Source organism: Orussus abietinus, unplaced genomic scaffold, assembly GCF_000612105.2.
Source record: "Orussus abietinus isolate OABI.00-Male unplaced genomic scaffold, Oabi_2.0 scaffold54, whole genome shotgun sequence".
NCBI lineage: Eukaryota > Metazoa > Arthropoda > Insecta > Hymenoptera > Orussidae > Orussus > Orussus abietinus.
Genome location: NW_019394260.1, coordinates 141,474 through 159,902, shown reverse-complemented (window position 1 = coordinate 159,902; position 18,429 = coordinate 141,474). Strand labels below are relative to the sequence as shown.

Here is an 18,429-nt window from a genome sequence, read left to right as displayed (position 1 = left end):
ATATGTGAGATTAGGAAGAATCTAGAGGAGGAGGGAAAGCCGGGAAAGGGAAGTCGAGCCCTTCGGGGGTTGATTAGGCGTTTTTAATGCTGCGTCGATGTCTGTACATTAAAACGTCATCTACATCTTCTCTCGAGCACTCGATACGTTTAACAAGCATAGTTCGATATATATATATATATATATTTCTCCATAAATGCAATAGAAATCTGTAGTCGTAACCGCAATAGAATTTCTTCGAGCTTCCGTCCGCCATCTTGAGCGCAACGCTAAGGGAAGGTGGAACCCACTTTTATGAACAAATAGCGTTAAATAATCCCTTACATCGCTATGGTGGCTTAGTCGGACGTATTGTTAAATGTCGTTGCTACTTTTTCACTGGAAAGGAAAACGGGGAATCTTCAAGTTAACGTTGGAAAGAGCCCTCTTCCGGTTATTCATTTCTCGATATCGGCGCTTACAGAGTCTAATCGTTGTAACTATTCTTCTAGGCGTGCGAAAGGAAGGAAGGAGTCCTAAGGATTGTATAAAATTGACGATATTGTCTAAGGATACGATTAAGAGGTCTCGGGGCTTCGGTGTCGCCCACGTTGATTTACAATTTACAGAACCGAGGTCACTCGGCTCCGGGACTTTATGTACAATATATACATCGAGTTGTATGATAAAATATATGACGGCCAGCTAAAGCTAGGTATTTTCATCGTTTACGAAACTACCTCTAAAGAGCTTGTCGAGTAGTCTAGATTCTTAAGGCTCCCTTGGATATACTTTAGAAGATAGACGATGGTCTAAGTCGAGAACTCGAGGGTGGCGTTTGATATCTTTGTCTTGTTTCTTTTCTTCTTCTTTTTTTTTCTCTTTAATTATTACTTTTCCCAACATTCATGCGTAAGGCAAACTTCTCTATTCCGTCTTCTCCCTCTGTATTCTTCTCCGATTATGGTGTTAAGGTCGTGGAAATTCTGATTAAATATCCGCCAGCAGAACCGAACGACTCCAAAATGGCGGAAATCCCGAAGGTGATTCGCGTTTTTCTTTTTAAACCTAAGCCCTTAGGAAACGGGTCCTACTTTAGAAATCCTAATACTTTCTTGGTAAGATCGATGCGAGAGGTCTGGTCAATGATAAGAAATTATCCCTAGACCGAAGACGAGCTATCCGGTGCGAGGGAGACCTAGGGGAATCTCTAAAGTGTGCAACTCTGGTGATTTCTTCTCCTTTCCTTTTTTCCCCCCTTTCTTAACTCGGTAAGAAATTCTACGTCTCTTTATCGAGTGAGATGTCGCTTTAAGAATTGTCCGAAATGACAATAGCTCGAATATCGACGGTGCTGATCGTCGAGGTGAACATTCCGTTTCCGGGGAAATCCCGAGATTTCCTAACGACGTTCAGATGATATTAAATGTTAAACGCGATTTTCTATACGAAGGCAGCTCCAAGTCTTGTGCCTCTCTGGATTCGCTCCGGTATATGACCAAATGTCTGATACCAGTTTTGTTATTTTCGTATCCCGCAGGAAGGTAAACGGGTCCCCAAGATACTGGCCCACTGGATGTCGACTTCCCTGAAGAAGAGAGAAGAAAATTGGACGACAACATCCCAAGTAGTTCCCCATAAATACGTCGTTTGCAGAAAAAAAAAAGGAAGGGAAGAAGGACCCTGAAGAAGCCCCACCCAACCTGGACCCAAACTCTCGGCAAGGATAACGTTTCCTAGAGATAAAAAATTGATATGTCAACTTAAATAATTCCCTGCTTACCGTTTATCCTCTCTTCCGAAGGGAGCAAGCATCCTTGAAGTTCGTCGCATTGAAGGGGAGGAAATAATCATCGTGGAGCTGTCTGATGATGGCCTCGATGGGGCAGAGTTTGGCCTCCCTCTTGGGCCTGTCCTGGTCATCTCTATCGGAGGAGAAGACGGTGTAAAAATTGGAGTTCCTGCAGAAGGGGATCCTCTGGGTGAAGTCCTTGCCGTTGACGACTACCCTGAAGAAGAAGTCGCTGGCCACGTGGGTCTCGCCTCTTGGGTTCACCCTGTAGACCTCTATGACGTATCTGGACGCGTAATGGGGCAAAGCGGCGGTTTCGGACATGACTCCAAGAGCGGTCGCCAGATATTCCAGGGTCTTATCATGCCCGGAATATAGAACCACTTTTGGTCTAGCCTCGGAGATGATTCTCAGCATGTACGAGACTATGTTCCTCAGCAAGCCGTACGCCCTGAGGAGGCCATGCTTCCTCCTGCTGTGGCTTTTGGCATGCTGTCGAGCTTCCCACTCGGTGTAGGCGAAGAGACCCGTAACGTGCTCCGCTTTGACGCAAAGTCTTTGGGTTTCCAGGTCGATGCATGGCAAGGAGGCCCCGTGGCAGATGTACGTCAACAGGGCGTCCCTCAGGGTGTTCGGGTCCGTAGATTGGGCCTGGTCGGGGAGCTCGAAGACCACGTTGGAGGCTTGTCTGATCAGGTCCGAAACTGCTGGGTGCGACCTCAGGTGCTCCGCCAGTTCCTGGATTTAGTGATACCAATTAATGGGAGTTAATTTATAAATTAGAAGTCTAAAGGAGGTGTTCAGTCCTCACCCTGGAGTGCTGTTTCAGGTACCTATCCGCCGCAGGGCAGGCGCAGTCCACGTTGCAGAAGGCGTAGCTCTGGGTCTCTCTCAGACTGACCCTGGCGAGGTTCTGGAAGCCGTCGTTCTCCAGGAAGGCGTACAGCAAGGCTACCGCACTCTGCACGGTCCTCCTGTACCTGGTGCTGTAGACGACGACGTCCTTGGAGGTGACGGTCCCGTTGCCGAGGTTCAGCTTGTTGAAGTAGGCGCTCCTGAGGAGCAGGCCGGTCTTCAGGAGTTGACCCACTCCTAGAGTGGTCAGCTGGGCCAGCTTGCAGTCTCTGGGACTGGAGGGCAGCATCGGGAACCCGTGGAACGGTCCCAGGAACTGGGCCCAGCTGGTCCTGGAGTAGGTCGAGGCGTTCTGCAGGAAGTTCTGGTAGCTCTGGTAAGCGTTCTCCAGTTCTGGATTGCTGAAGTCCCCGGCGCAGTTCACGGTGCTGATGTTCCTGACGTGGGCCAGGGGTCCCCTGTCGCCGTGGCGGATGAAGACGAGGATTCCGCCCAAGGTCAGGTTCCCATCTACCTTCCCTGGAGAGATTTCACGTGACAATGTACCGATAATGTCGCTTTTCAGGTGTATGTGGCTTATCATCGGTATCGGACCGAATCGAAAAGTGGTACCTTCGGTGCCTTGCAGAATGTCGCTCGGCAGGTTGCAGAACCTGAAGATCTTCTTGGTCTTAACGTCCGGCTTGAAGTTCCTCGGGAACTCCCTGATGGACAGCTCGCTGCCCGAGGTCCTGCCCTGGAGGGAGCTCTTCTCGTCGACGCCGATGTACTTGTACATGCCTGGGAGCAACGCAAACCCATTAAACGGCCTGTTAGAGCGGTTTTGATTCCCTGGCTGTAACATCCCCGTAAATATTCGAGCCCGATATGCCACGGCTCGTGGGTTTGATTTATCGCCCGCCCACCGGGCACCTTTAAACCGACCCTGGTTTAGCCGGAAGTAATCCCACCCCGGGAATTTTCCTCCACGATTGGGTCGTTTCGCCGCTCCGATTATTTCGGCTCATCGATTAAGGCACCTGGAGGTGTCGTATCTCTTCCGGGCCAGGATTTCAACCCCTAGTGAGATTGCGACCCGAAATCAACGCGCGACCAGGTCTCGGGGGTCGCGACTGGAGGCGCAAAAGTGTCCTAAAAATAGCCGAAAGGAGGACGGGAGGAAAGAAACTCCCAGAGGCCGACAAAGAAATCCATATCCCGGCGATTCGACGCCGAGCAGGGAAACGCGACCCTGGTGGTGCACCATTTTTCCCTTCCACGGCGCTTATCGACCCTGACTCGCACTTTTCCCTTAAACTTCCTTCTTTACCTGGAATTTTTTATTCCCGATATCATTAATATCATGAAACCTTGATCTGTTAGAGTCATCATATGTATGGTGGTTTCTTTTTTAAGGGTGGTTACCAGCGACCAGGAGGAAGATCCAGACGCTGAGGATGACGTAGCAGTAGAAGGCGCGATGCTGGTAGGACAGGCGAACCATCTCGGCGAGCATGTCGAGCCCGAGGGAGGCCCCCAGGACCTCGACGATCCGGATCACCCTGAAGAGGAAGACGAAGAGGGCCGCTACCTCGTCGCCCTGGAGGGCGCCCACCAATGGGGACCCTGAGTCGAGGCGAGGTCGATGCCGACAGGAGGCCACATCGGAACATCCTCGCGGGGTCTCAGGAAGACATCACCGGGCTCGAAAGGCACTCCTGGGCTCGAGGTCGACGCACTGCTCGCGGTAATCGACTTTTCACCTGGCGAGACCTGCTTCAGGGGTGTCGAGCCACCCTGAAGAGCGCAGGCGTCTTCGCCGATGGCCGACCACTTCGACGGTGACGACGTTTTCGGGCTCGATGCCGCGACCGGGGGCTTATTTCGCTGCGCAGCCCGATATAGACACCTCGGGGAGGGTCGGATAAAAATACAGGGGATGCTCCGGTCCCGTTCACCGAATTCTTCGGAGGCACTTGCGCGACGTTGGTACCTCTTCGCGCATGCTCTTCTACGTCCCTATTACGGCGCAAGCTCGGCGGGTACTTACGAATCGACTCCCCTTATCTGTAATAATTTCCAATTAATGATAATTCTTGAATGTGCAAAATTAATAGAGGAGGAAGGATTTTAACAAACTCATTGGCTCTCGCGTTAAACGGCGCCGGGGATTTTGGTAGCGGTCTTGCGTGGTGAACTAATGTACCGACTAACGAATCGACTCCCCTTATCTGTAATAATTTAAAGTTAATTATAATTCTTGAATGTGAAAATTAATAGAGGAAGGATTTTTACTAATTCATTGGCTCTCGTGTTAAACGGCGCCGAGGATTTTGGTAGCGGTCTTGCGTGGTGAACCAATGTACCCAATTTTTGGGAATAATCCGGAAACTGAGACTATTGTTCATGATTTATTTGAGAAAGGGGAAGCGCTTCACTTAGGGCGATATGTCGTGATTTGGCGAGGGTTTGGATGAGGCTCGAATGCTGATTTGGAACGCGCGGGTATGGATGGTGTAGGTCCATGGTCATTTTGGATGAAGGCGAGTTTTTCATGCCTCCCTAGGCGGGACAGTCGAGCAAATATATGCTCAATTATTCCTGACGTATATTCCCGAAAGACGAAGGTGTCGGGTGCGAGGCCGAGCCCCGACGTCATCGGGCACTCGACACCCGGTTCCCGTAGCAAATCCCAAGGCGAGATAAAGTTCTTAAAAATCAAGGGAGGGAGTTATCTCGAATTCGAGGGGGATGCATCCCTCGAGGGTTCCCGAAGACGGCGAAAGTCCCATCGACTTGGAGCTTCATTTACTTTATCGAGAATTAATCCGAATTAATCCTTGGAAACCGAAACCCTGGTTCCCCATCCGCGGAATTACCTATAAATGATTAAAAGAATATTCCCTCGAATCTATTATCTAGGCTTGACTTAATTCTTAGGAAGTAAATTTAATATCGGACTCATGTCTGACCGGATGCGAATCGTTCTACTTAGCCCTGATGATCGCCGCGTCTGACCACTGAGCGACCGACTCCACTCTCGGGTTGGAAATTCGCGTTTTCAGTTTGAGTAATTCTTTTCTTTTTTTTCCCCCCTACCCCGTTTTCTCGTAATCATTCCCAGGATTTTACGGTTTCTCGCCGAGGGAACTGTTCCACGGCTTCTGGCCAAAGGAATTGTTACGGACGGCTGTAAAATACTCGAGTCAATAGACAGGAAGTTAACGTAGCAATGTGGACCGGCTCGAAGAAAGAAAATAACGATTCCTCGAGAAATTCACGCCGACTGGCGGGCTAATAACGTAGTCTGGTCTAAAAATAGGAGTCGACTGGTACTTCTTCCGAGTACACGCAATAATCCCGAATATTACGTCGCCATTTCTGCCGGAATTGCGTTCCTTCTCTTCAGGGTTACCCTCGAGGCATATACAAACGGCGCCTTGAAATTCAACTTCCGTATGTAAATTCCTGCCTTGATTCACAATCTTCACGGAAGTACCTTCGAAAATCGAGCCAAATTAAAAAACCCTCCGCTTAAAGTAAAATCAAGAGCCCCCATTCTCATAAAGTGCTTTTAATTAATGATATTAATCTCCTTCCTCTGAGACGCAGGCGCCATTTTTTATTTCGGCGTCGAGGAAATTACAAGGAGTAACTCTTTTCTTTCTCTTTTTTTTTCTCCACGAAATGTTTAGTTTTAGAGACATTTCCAATCGAGCCAAATCGAGAACGCCCATTCTCATAAAGTGCTTTAATTAATTATATTAATCTAATTCCTCCGAGACGCAGGCGCCATTTTTTTCTTTCGGCGTCGAGGAAAGTTGCAGGGAGTAATTCCTTTTCTTTTCGGGGTAGGAATTTATAGTTTTAGAGACATTTCCTTCTGACAGTTGTGCCCGTTTAGGCTGGGGTAATTTGTTAGTCAGGGTGCGGATGCATCCCCGACGTGACCACGCGTACATATCGGTGTTAAACACTGCGAATGTCGTATGTACGAGTACCAGGCCCAGGGCGGCTACATACGCCTGCGCGGGGGTGAAGCGGCCTATATAAGGAGGCTAAGCAACCCCTGGCTTACACGCATTTTGACAGCGACCACCACTGCATCTTCTTGTCAACCTTGACAGTCATGGGGGTGACCAGAAGCTACCTCGTAAGCTTGCTCATCTACATATCCGTCGTGAACGAGGTGCGCCTGCCAACGGTGAGTCTTCGCCATCCAAGTGCAATTACTCGAAAATGAAGTAACATTGAATATTTTCATAGAATATCTGTAAATAACATTTGATTTTACATAACATTCTTTCCCTGGTATTTCAGTGTCGCTACATAAATACGGATAATCGGGGGTAATGTTAAGTGAGTGACGCTATCAAACCGTGATATATCGATTAGGAGGAATTTCTTCCGGGATTACTTTTAGAGTAATTAGACTTCATATGTACAATTTATCCCTGGCATTTCAATGTCGCTACATGAATACGGATAATTGGGGGTAATGTTAAGTGAGTGACGCTATCAAACCGTGATATATCGATTAGGAGGAATTTCTTCCGGGATTACTTTTAGAGTAATTAGACTTCATATGTACAATTTATCCCTGGCATTTCAATGTCGCTACATGAATACGGATAATTGGGGGTAATGTTAAGTGAGTGACGCTATCAAACCGTGATATATCGATTCGGAGGAATTCATTACGGGATTATTTTTAGAGTAACGTCACCGGGGATTGCGCAAAGGTTGCGAATAATTAACGGAATTGTATATTCTGGGGACCGTGGGCGGGAGAGAAGATTTCCCGCGGTCGGTGGGACGAATTACCCGAAAATCCGCGGTTAATTCCTCGACATGTGGAATTTGGCCATTGGTTTCCTGCGGTCTCTGCTCGGCACAATGAGGAACATTAAACGGAATTGCAAAGGGGTCGTATCGAGTGCGAAGATGTCCTCGGTAGAGCGGATAATTAAAATCTCGTACCTGAAAAATCGAGTCTCGTCTCGATTATTTCAACCGCGGGATCTGCGGTTGACACTTTTGCAGCTGCACGTGCGGTTCGAATAAGGTTATCGGGCTCGGTTTCCCTCTCGGTCACGTATATACGGATTTTCTTCCTTTTTCCCTCCCCCCCCATATTTTCCGCAGTGCCCACTTTTGTCCCAACACGCAGAATGGGATTCGCTAAAAATAGATAAGGGGAAAAATCGAGCAGGAACAATGGACACGGGAAAAAAAAACAAACAAACAAAAATGGCCCCCCAGGGCATCCTTCGATTTTTGAAGGCTAACCTTAGGGGAAACCGGAAATTCGATAGTTGACGGTAATTACCACTCCTTTGAGGGAAGTTCATTTAGGTAGTCGTATTATGGGGAGGTATATGTATGTATGCAGGGCATATACATATGTATAAATCGCTTCCGGGATTGGCCCTGTCTTTTGTGACGATCGTTGCCTCTCGACTCTCAATTATAGGAGATTAAACCTCGATTAGCAATAAGACAAGTCTGGTCTGACGTCACGACGTCCTGGAGAGTTAATCGTCTCTGAAAGGACTGATTACTTCGCAGCGAACACGTACGTGAATGTACACGCGTGTACGTTACCGGCCATCTAATCCATTAATTAATATCGCGCCGGCGGCGGAAAGTATTTTAATTAAAATATCGAAAGCCGATCGGGTCGCTAACGCCGAAGTTGCGACTTACTTCAGGAGCTTTTCAACACTAACGGGGAGACATTTATGCCTCGAAGTTTACGCATAATGGCGTACTTGAGCTCGAGGCACGCTTTGAAGCTCGATCTTAGAAGAGATGCCTGCGGTTTGGCCCTCGGCGTCTCCCCAGGAATTCCCAAGACCCCTTTAACCTCACTTTACTCCGTTTTTAGAGCTTATTCACGGATTAACTCGTCGTAAATTCGATGTTAGCTGTTATTCCTGCTAAAAGTTCGGGGAAACGGTCGTAGGGAAACATTTTTAACGACGAAAGTCTTAACGGTAGCGTTCTTCTTTGCGCAAGATGGCCGCCATGGCGTCCCCGCCGAAGAAGGACGCGCGCTCGAGGTCGCCACGTTTTAACGTTTTAATTTCACGTTTTCATCGTCAGTTTTTAAAGCTTATCCGCGGATTAACTCTTCGTAAATTTGACGTTAGGAATTCCTGCTAAAAGTTTGGGGAAACGATCGTGGGAAAACATTTTTAAGGGCAAAAGTCTTAATGGAAGAGTTCTTCGCGCCATGGCTGTCAAGGCGTCTTCGCCGAAGAAGGACGCGCGCTCGAAGTTGGCAAGTTTTAATTCATGATTGAATTTACGTTTTAATCGGCTTTAAGGAAACGCGTGACTGATCGCCGTGATCTGGAAAGGTTGCGCCCTTAATATTCAATTCGGATTAGGAACTTCCGCAAGATGGAGTCGCCGGCTTCGAAATTACATTAGCGAGGCTGCTGCGAAACTCGGAACTTCCGGTCGAATTTCATTCCCCAGGTCCGAGTCGCGTCTTCGGATGGGAGGACCCTTTAGAAAAGGCGATATTTCCCACGTTTTCCAAGGATCTCTCGAAAGTTATCGAGAAAAGGAATCCACGGTAACCGGGAACCGCGAGATCCGGCCAACAATGGCAGCCGCATCGACCCGCCTTGCGGCTTTTCGCTTCTCGATGGGCTCTCGTCCTTTAATATCCACTTTCCTGACAGTTAATTAGCCCATGCTTGTCAGCATGTCGCGGCCCTTCAACGGGGACCAATTTTATTCCGGAATTTCGGAGGTTTAATATCTCCGAGAGCGGCCGCGCGTGGGCTGGGACGCTTTCTTCGGCGTTGCTCATTTTTCCTTTTTTCTCCCCTTTTTTTTCACGCTTCCCCTAGACCGGGGCATCTCCGAAATGCAGATTGAAAACTGTCCGCGTCTTCAGTTCTCACTTTCCTCGGGTTTCCCATCCGCCAGTTGCATTCTATTGTCCTCTGCACTCGAGGACATAATTGCTGGAACAATGGCCGCCATTTTGGAGCGGCGCACACCGGTTGCGCCTTTTAACCTCGAAGGACGTTAATAAATCTACCAAAAGAGGTGATGAAAGGGGCGAAAGAAGTCCTTTGGGAAATCCTTGGTTGGCTTCGAGTCTCTATTGGGAAAATGGACGCTTTCGGGGAGTTGTAAACCCGATTTTTTATCTCCTGCCCCCGGGGGCCCTGCGTGGACGTTAATCATGGAGCTTTATTGCACTTTGCTCCGCTTAGTTTACCTCGGTTTTTCGCGACTTAACCGCCGCGTAACCTCTCCGATTTATTTCCCCCCCTCTCCTATTGTCGATTTTTCCGCGTTTCCCGATAACTCGCAGCCGCGAAAGTCGCTTCCAATCGGCCGGAAACTCGAAGATTTACTCGTCGACGTGACGTCTCAATGTTCCTCATTTTTTGCCCTCCCTCGCAAAATCCGGTGCATTGTGAGCCTCGCTTTTGGAAAATTCCGGGATAACTCATCCCCTGCTCAACCTGTTGAACCCGTGACCCCCCATTTTCGTCACAAAGAGATGCTCTCCCCCTCGCTTCTCGATTTAACCCCCTTTTATTTTTGAAACACTGATAAAAATCAATAGAGATTTACCTACATTTGTACACACTCCATAACTAAAGTCTCGCATAGGGAAAACGTAAAATCGGAAAAATGACAATGTCCAGAAATATAATATTGTATGTTTTCGCATCACTGAATGTTGTACTTGAATTAAATGCAACATTATATTGTGATCTACTTTAATTCGGTTGCTGAATCTTACACACTGTGTAATTTTTTCTACAATTTATTGTTGCATGAAAATATTTTCTGATAATGAAAAATGGAAATTTCTATGATTTTTATCAGTATGCAGTTATTTCGTCTTTTAGATTCTTTTAAATTCTTTAATTTGGGAATTTATCGATAACGTCGATGTTTGCGCGTATTGTAGAGGTGATGTGATTGTGTCGTTATCACGGCTCCTCCTGTTATCAGGAGAAGGACGCCTCGAGGGAACAATACTCGCGATTACTCGCGCGAATGCTCTCGCGAGATAAATTATCTATTCGCGAATTCGAGTTCGCCTCTCTCGGAGGAGGAGGAGAGCCGTCTAACATCTTCTGCTCTCTCTATCTCCGATCAGTAATTTCCTCTCGAGGGTGACGAGCACTCGCGAGAATTCGCTCGCAAATATCCCGAGAGTTGATTCTTGGAGCGAACTTCCGGCGCGACTTCGGCCGCGCTCGAAATTCTTTCGAAAAGAATTTCGATAAATCAAATTCTTTCGAAATCCGAAGCGTGCCAAAATTATGAACGTACAAGTATATACGTTTAAATAATAGAAAGGAAAAAAAAAGAAAATGCAAATATCCCGAGAGAGTTGATTCTTGGAGTGAATTTTCGGCGCGACTTCGGCCGCGTTTGAAATTCCACTTCTCTTCAAGAAAGGAATTTCGGTAAATCGAATTCTATTGAAATGCAAAACATGTAAAAAATACGCAATTAAGCAATATTGCGCAATTTTTAATTCACTCTCGTGTAATGAGATCTTAGAGTAGATAGGCGAATGAGAGTACGGAATAAATGTCGGAAATTTTCAGGTAACTTAATTATAGTTTATGAATGATCTCAAGAGTCCAAGGACGATCCGTAATTGACATTTGAGGCCGATCGATGTTCCTGAAGGATCCTCAACTTATCGTAAATCGGGTTTAAGGCCTTTCCTGGTAATCATTTTCCTCCTTTAATTAATTTCGCTCCCGCCTCGGTTTTGGGTTTTGCAAGCGAGGGAAGTGATCAGTTATTTCCAAGCGTTTATTAAATATTAATTAGGTTTGCGAAAAAGGGTCCTGATAGCCTCGGCTTTTTGTCACAATTTTTCGCGAACTCCTGGAGTCTTGGCTGCTAACTCGGGTGGAAAGTAATTGCGCGTTACTTTATCGGCGGTGTTTATCGAATTTCTATTTTCTAAAGGAAATCGACTCCCGGGCCGCGAAATGCGCGAGTGAATTCCAATGGATGCACTTTATGCATCATAGCTGCAGTTTATTCCGACCCAGCCCCTACTTCGCTGTAGGAATCCCGTCCGACATTTTATCCCTGTGGATAAAATGTAATAACAAGATTTTTCCCGTAGAATCGCTACCGAGGAAAAAGTCGCGAAGAAACAATTCCTTCCTTTGGTCCACCTGGGATTCCTCGATAAGCCGATAAGACAGGAAAATTCCGACCTCGAGGTCGGTCCGTGTTCAACTCGAGATTTCCCGCGGAATGTCGACCCTCGGACAAAATCCAATAACTGCTCGCAGGAATTTTCACGTGGCTTATATATCGTACTTTGCTCCATCCCTCCTCGCTTTAATAAAAAGGAAAAAAAAAAACTCACGCTCCAGAGCGAGAAGAGAAATTTCGGAAGAGATTTAGTTATCGCTTAATATCCCTCATTATGAATTCAGGAAAATGAGGAGTTAAATATTCAAAGTCAATTGAAGAGTCGCGCTTTTAATTTCGCTTTTTATGTCCATTGGATTATTCTTTACAAAATGGCGGCGGTCGAGCGAGTTTCTCTAAACTTAATACTTCTGATTATTAATTCATGACATCCTGCGTCGATAAACGATGAGTCGCTTTTAATTTCGCTTTTTATGTCCATTGGATTAATCTTTTCAAAATGGCGGCGAATAGGAGGCAGGGTAAAGATGGCGGAGATCAAGCGAGCTTCTCTCCAAGTTCAAAGGGAGTACATCAATCACCCGTGGAAAAGAGGCCGTATCTTGCCATCCGGTGAACTTTTTGACAGGTTTGATGTCTTTTCGACATCCGGGGATCTCGTATGTGTGAATGGTAGAGCGTGGGTGAGGGTGAGACCATCATTTACGAGCGAACGTCCAGCTACAAATGAAGACGCCCTGTCGCTCGATTTCCGCCAAGGTCATCTTTTTCCACTTTTTTTACTCGGTATCAGATCGAGTGGACATGGGCCACGAAATAACGAGATACGAGATTCGGTCAATAATTCACTAGCAACATGCTGTCAGTTTTGAAAAAATGGCAGGAAAGTAGTAAAGGTCGGTAAAGGGTTTCCGGTGGAAAATCGAGGAGGGGGACTGACGGAAATCGATTTCCCCCCTACTTTCGAGGGCAAGGGATGGAAATTCGAGATCCATCTCGCAACACCGCCGAAGGGCGGTCCTTTTCCAGCATCCCTCCGGAGATGGATCCCGGCTCGAGGATTCCTGGTCTCCATCTCCTTCCGCATTCATGCCGAGCGGAATAACGTCGGCGATGGACCGAATAATCGCGATACGAGATATATATATAGAGGATCGCTTCCTGGACCTGGCGTTATTTTCCAAGGGGCCATTTTGTCCCTGAAAGGCATCCCCTGGAAGACGCTCGTGCGGAACAACAGCAGGACGCGGGGGGCACGCTAATCTCGGGACGCATTCCGGAAGCTGATTTATATTCCGGTCCATTTTTACCATTTATCGTACTTTTTACCTAATGGAACCTCGGAGGGCAAGGTCGGGCGTGCGTCTCTGGAATAAATCTCGGGATAAATTGCGAGAACGGATTAAGTAATCCCTAAGAATCCAGAGAGGCCAAGAATGGCCGCCAATTTCGGGCCGCCTTTATCACGGGGCGGCATTTTATCGGGCCATTCGTCATAGTTTATTGCGCCGTCCAGAGATCCGGGAACGACTCTGTCAACGTCCAGAATCTGCGATGGACGTGGAGGGTTCCTTAATGGGACATGCCTTTAATTAACGGAAAATCGGCCGGCGTAAATTAGGAGCTGTTTAGCGTGTCTTCGATCTTCTCGCCCCCGTAGGGGTTAAATAAGGTGTAAGGGATGAATAACTCCGTAAAGGTGGTGTATCGTTTTATTCGAGGTGTTACATTTATGGTTCGGGTACATTAATTAACTCCGGATTTAACGGCCACTGGATCCCGATCTCGTGTTGAGGTTATGTCCCTCGATGACGCGCACACGTGTTATCAGGGCCGCTCTTCGGGCAGGACTGCGCGTGATGGCGCGTCCGCGTGCCCGCGACACGCCGCCATTTTCTCTCACGTGAGACATCTCCCACACGGATGTCCTGGAACGACGAAATGCACAATATGCGAGTCTACTTACTCAACATAGTTAGTGGACGTGGGAGTCACGTGTGTGCACGTGTCGCATCGAATCCGCACCTATTCCGCACCTGTGCTTCCCTCATCGTCCTCGATTCGAGAAACCGCTACAAGGGTCGGCGAAATCTCCACCTACCTATAAATTTATACATAAAATTCGGGCGAAACTTGGGATCGATACCTTTCCACCGGGAAACAGGAGACAGCTCTTCGTCGCCGATGAGCATTTCCCGTCAATCTGGCGGTAATGCAATCCTGAACAATTGAATCCGTCGACGCGAATCCTGTCGCAGGGAGTCCCGGAATTCCCGATTATTGCATGGCGTCCGTGATAAATTTCGACCCTGCGTTCTCCTTCTTTTTCCATTCCCTCTCGCCGGAAGTCCGGGTCCCGACAGAAGCCATGAATTACCCTCGCGATATGGTCGCCAGGTAATTGCGTTACGTGACGGGCTTTCATTACACGCTTTTTCTCATTACCCTCCGCGTCGAGGTGGCGACGTTTTTAACGAGTCGCAAATGCATTTCCTTTTCTCTGCTCGAGGAAATCCCTTTTTCTCCCCAACGATTGTAGATCATGGTCTGGTAATTACATCGTAATTTCAATTGTAAGACGTTCCGAGCTTTCGACGACCGTGGTGGACCCTTTCCGTCCTGGAACTTCAAAGTTCCGGTATTAACGAGCTAGAAAGGTCCGGGCTTATATAGTACCTCGGGAGTCAGGTCGCTTGCGAGAAAGCTCTCGCCCCGCCATCTACCGGTCTCCATGGGAGTTACGTTCAAGGTCACATTTTTTTTTTCTTTTCAATGGTTGTTACTTCACTAGAAACGTCAAATTGTTAGGGAAGGGTGTCGTTTCGTCTCTGAACTAAGGACTCCCATGTCCAGGTGACGTGTCAGGACGAGGAGGGTAACCAGTGTCTCCCCCGAAAGACGTTCTTCACCCTTTTGCGGCTGCCAGAGATCAGCTCGAACCTGGCCGCCTACTCGAGGACTTCAAGGATCATCCAGGATGTGAGGAACCGGCACGACATCGCGAGTTTGCGCGGTCTGAACCCCGAGGATGCCGACGACACCGAGATCTGTCTTCCGGCCGGGGTGTACCTGGAGCTCTTCAGCGATCCGGCGATCCGGGGCCACCTGAGTGCCCAGGGTAGGGCCCAGAAGCTGATGGAGTCGGCCGAGGCCTCCAGACTCAGGGAGGACCCCGTCGAGGAGACCTGGAGGTACAGGGACGCGGCCGAGAAGCGCAGCATCGCCAACCTGGCGAAGAACGGCGACCTACCGATTTCCATCCAGGAGAAGGCTAGTGGCCAGCAGGAGGAGGAAGAGGAAGAGGAGAACAAGAGAAGCTCCCAGGTAGGTTATCCTGAGTAGGTAGAAGGTGTTATCGAGCGATTTTATCTCCGGAGATGATGCGAGGCGATGATCTCTTCGTGGTGATCTCTTTACAATCCAGTCATGATTTTCTCCCGATCTCTTCGTGATTTTTTCACCTCTTCACGATCTGATCCCAGAAATTCGACACCTCGCCGAGGGCTCTCCTGGAGGATGACAGACATCCTTCCTACTTCCGCGCGTACAGTCTGCTGGACTCGGACCCCCAACTGGAGGACTTCCCCGGGGACTATCTCCAGGGAAAACGAAACATAGCCAGCCTGGCAAGGGACTCCATGCTCCCAGCAGGGAAGAGGAACGTCGCCACCCTGGCCAGAGACTACATGTTGCCCAGCGGGAAGCGCAACGTGGGGGCCCTAGCTAGGGACTACATGTTGCCGAACGGTGGCAAGAGGAACGTGGCCTCCTTGGCCAGGATCTACATGCTACCGAGTGGAGGGAAGAGGAACATCGCCGCCCTGGCTAGGGACTTTGCTCTTCCTCAGGGAAAGAGATACCTAGGGGCTCTGGTCAGGTCCGGGGCTCTTCCCATCCGTGGATTCGAGGACGAGAAACGCACCCTGGCCTCCCTAGCCAGGAACGGGGACTTGGCTGGGTTCTACTCTAAAAGAAACGTGGGGACCCTAGCCAGGGACTGGAGCCTGCCCACTCAGAACCGGTACGGCAGGTCCTTGGCAGAGGATGTCGCCGATGAGCGGTACCAGGATGGGCTAGGATGGTCCAGCCTCATGGGGAACGTGGATAACCAGGTAAGACCTTATCGTTGGTCCAGGACCTTCCTATCTCTAGTCCGTAGGCCATCCTTTTTACGTATCCTAACCTGGGGTTTGGGGTCAGGACGGAGGGAAGGACCAACCCAGGGTCAGCGATGACGGGTCCAAAGGCATCTCCGAGAACAGGAACGGGTCCTCGAAGAAGAATCTGGCCGAGAGGAGGTCCAAACGGGAGATCGACTTCTCGGACGAGTATCCTTTGCCGGTGATGCAGAACACGAACGTCCTTGATTACGAGGAGATGATCGAGGCCCTTACCGGGGAGTACCCCATCACGGAGAAGAGATTCATGGGTAAGGGCATCTAGTTCCTCTTCCAGTCCCTCCGCGAATCATTTATTCCCCTTTTCAGCTTGATATCGTGGGTTTGGGACAATGCGACGGGGGGGAGGGGGCGAATTTCAGGAGCGAAAAGCGACCAGAGGGGTCTTCGGGGATGATAAGGGACAGGGTCCTTATCCGTTCCTCGGGTCTCGTCGCCTCGTCGCATCGTTGATCGGGATCGAGTATTCGCGATTTGGGGCGCAAAATGGCGAAGGAAATCCATACTCAGGGGGGGTTTTGTCCACTCCTGGTGTCATCCGTTTGGTCCATCTCATTCATCATCGACGATCGACTATGCGTTTCGACCTGGCTTGATGACTTGGACTGTTGGGGCAGGTCCTGAGCCGCGTCTGCAAGGTGGATCCGGTACTTCGGGGTTCCTCCAGGTCGCCCAGGGCCAGCCCATTAAAAGACACATCGGGGCACTTGCTCGACTTGGATGGCTGCCGTCTTTCCGAGCTACGCGGTTCTCGCGCTCGCCCAGATATTTGGTCGCCAGGTCAGACCGGTAGTCCAGGTCTCCGTTGTCCACGTCCTAGTTGGTCGCGGTTCACCTCATCTAGTTCCTTACCCCCCCACTAGGTGCTGTCTGGTCCCAGTCCGTTCGTTCTGCCCCTAAACCTGGCTTCAACCTGATTTCCACCTTATTTCAACCTAATTTCAACGTGACATCGACGTCACGTCGACCCTTTCCAAGTAGAAGTGTCCAGTCCACCTCGTCTAATGATCCACCACCGTAGTTCGGTGTTCATGTCGATGTTAGAGGACGTTAATACGTAGGCCCTAGATCGGTAGATCATTGTCGTCGCCTCTTCTATCTTTTCCATGTCTAACTACCTAGGGACACCCTACGTGTGCTATCTTAGAGGGATATTGAATGTATAATATACGTAGTCTCCCGGGTGGATCCTCGAGATGCGCTCCACAGCTTCTGGGATGGAGAACGGTTCACCGTTCAGTGGGTACCTTGATGTTAGAGACGTTAGATCGTAGATTTTAGATAGATGTTAGACTCGATCGAGAGACCAGGTCATACTCGGTACTTATGTGTCACTCCTTTCCCCTTTGACTCCCAGTACGTGTTTCTAACTTCAGTTTTATCCCCACGAAGGTCGTCGAGGAAGGAGCCGATCGTTCCAGTCTCTTAGTACGTGTTCTGTGTGTCGTTCTCGATGTCTTAAAACTCTCTATATATACTAGAGATGTCAATGTTAGCTCTTTACTGCAGATCTCTTGTCCTCCATTTTGATTTTCGGTGTCCTCTTAAATGTGAAGCTCGAGTCGGTCCCCGTGCCTTTGGCGAGTTTTTGTTCCATAATTTTATGATTTTATCGGCAATATGCACCAGGCGGGAGGGGATCTAACTTTCTGGTGACTTCTAGGGAGGATTCCCCAGATGGGCCCGCGTCCAACGACCCCGCCGACGCGTCGTCTTGGTCGTCGCTAAGGCCCAGGATGGTCGCGAGAGTGCAATATCTACAGTCTCAACCAGGGGATTGTCGTCGCGGCTTCAAGAAATTCCTTCTATCGCCAACCGTCGATAACTTCAACCGCCAGAAGCTCCACCATCCCACCCGAGTGATGTAGATAAGTCAGAACGCGGAGGATAATCCGGGCCGATGGATCCGAGGAGGGCCGGGAAATAATACGAGAGGCGGAATTTCAACCTGGGAGGAAGCGATTTCCTGTAAATATGGCGCGAAAATAAGGGAGACACCATTCGGATCCGTTAGCCGAAGCGAGGCGTCCTGCTTGACCGACGCAAGGGGGCTCCCTACCTTGCCGGCGTCCAATATGGCGCGCTCGGTCGGCCTCCTCCCTTCCTTTGCAGTTTTTCCACCTCGCATCGGAGAGTGACGACGTTTTTATCGAGCATGCCGCTAGATTCAATCCGGACGCGGGTTTCTATCCTTTCCGGGCGGCTTAACGAGGAGCCGCGCAGGAGAAATCGGGACGGCAATTCTCGAGGTGGGCGTTTCTCGCGAGGAGGGACTGCGAGACACGGCGTGCCTCCTCGGGGACGTTTCCACGGGTCTTGGTTGCGATTTCTCGGTGTATTAATATAACTCCTCGCCGGCGTGGCGGTGGTATAACGATAACGAGATTTGAAGGCTCCTTTTTATTCCTGGCGATAGCTATGATATCCGCGCTGTTTAGTCCTAGTCTCGGCGCCGAGTTTAGACGGCGAATATTCCAAACG

General features: G+C 49.1%; 2 protein-coding genes across 3 annotated transcripts; one reads left to right on the top strand and one right to left on the bottom strand.

The window, feature by feature from the left end:
* Positions 1–136: 136 nt before the first annotated feature.
* Positions 137–4,424, bottom strand: LOC105700897 (2-phosphoxylose phosphatase 1). Its single transcript, XM_012427155.1, has 5 exons — positions 4,031–4,424; positions 3,239–3,406; positions 2,583–3,145; positions 1,763–2,509; positions 137–1,567 (listed from the first exon to the last, which is right to left on the bottom strand). Exons 1-4 carry the CDS (start codon positions 4,119–4,121, stop codon positions 1,766–1,768), a joined length of 1,566 nt encoding a protein of 521 aa, XP_012282578.1. The 5' UTR covers positions 4,122–4,424; the 3' UTR covers positions 137–1,567; positions 1,763–1,765.
* A 2,277-nt stretch (positions 4,425–6,701) lies between these two features.
* LOC105700937 (neuropeptide-like 1) lies at positions 6,702–18,379 on the top strand. Of its 2 annotated transcripts, XM_012427246.1 has the most exons (6): positions 6,702–6,809; positions 14,624–15,094; positions 15,253–15,882; positions 15,971–16,199; positions 16,566–16,728; positions 17,612–18,379. In XM_012427246.1, exons 1-6 carry the CDS (start codon positions 6,735–6,737, stop codon positions 17,814–17,816), a joined length of 1,773 nt encoding a protein of 590 aa, XP_012282669.1. In that variant the 5' UTR covers positions 6,702–6,734; the 3' UTR covers positions 17,817–18,379. The 2 variants fall into 2 exon arrangements, with proteins under 2 accessions (XP_012282669.1, XP_012282671.1); XM_012427248.1 differs by lacking the exon at positions 16,566–16,728 and having other exon boundaries at positions 17,612–17,802.
* The last annotated feature ends 50 nt before the right edge of the window (positions 18,380–18,429 follow it).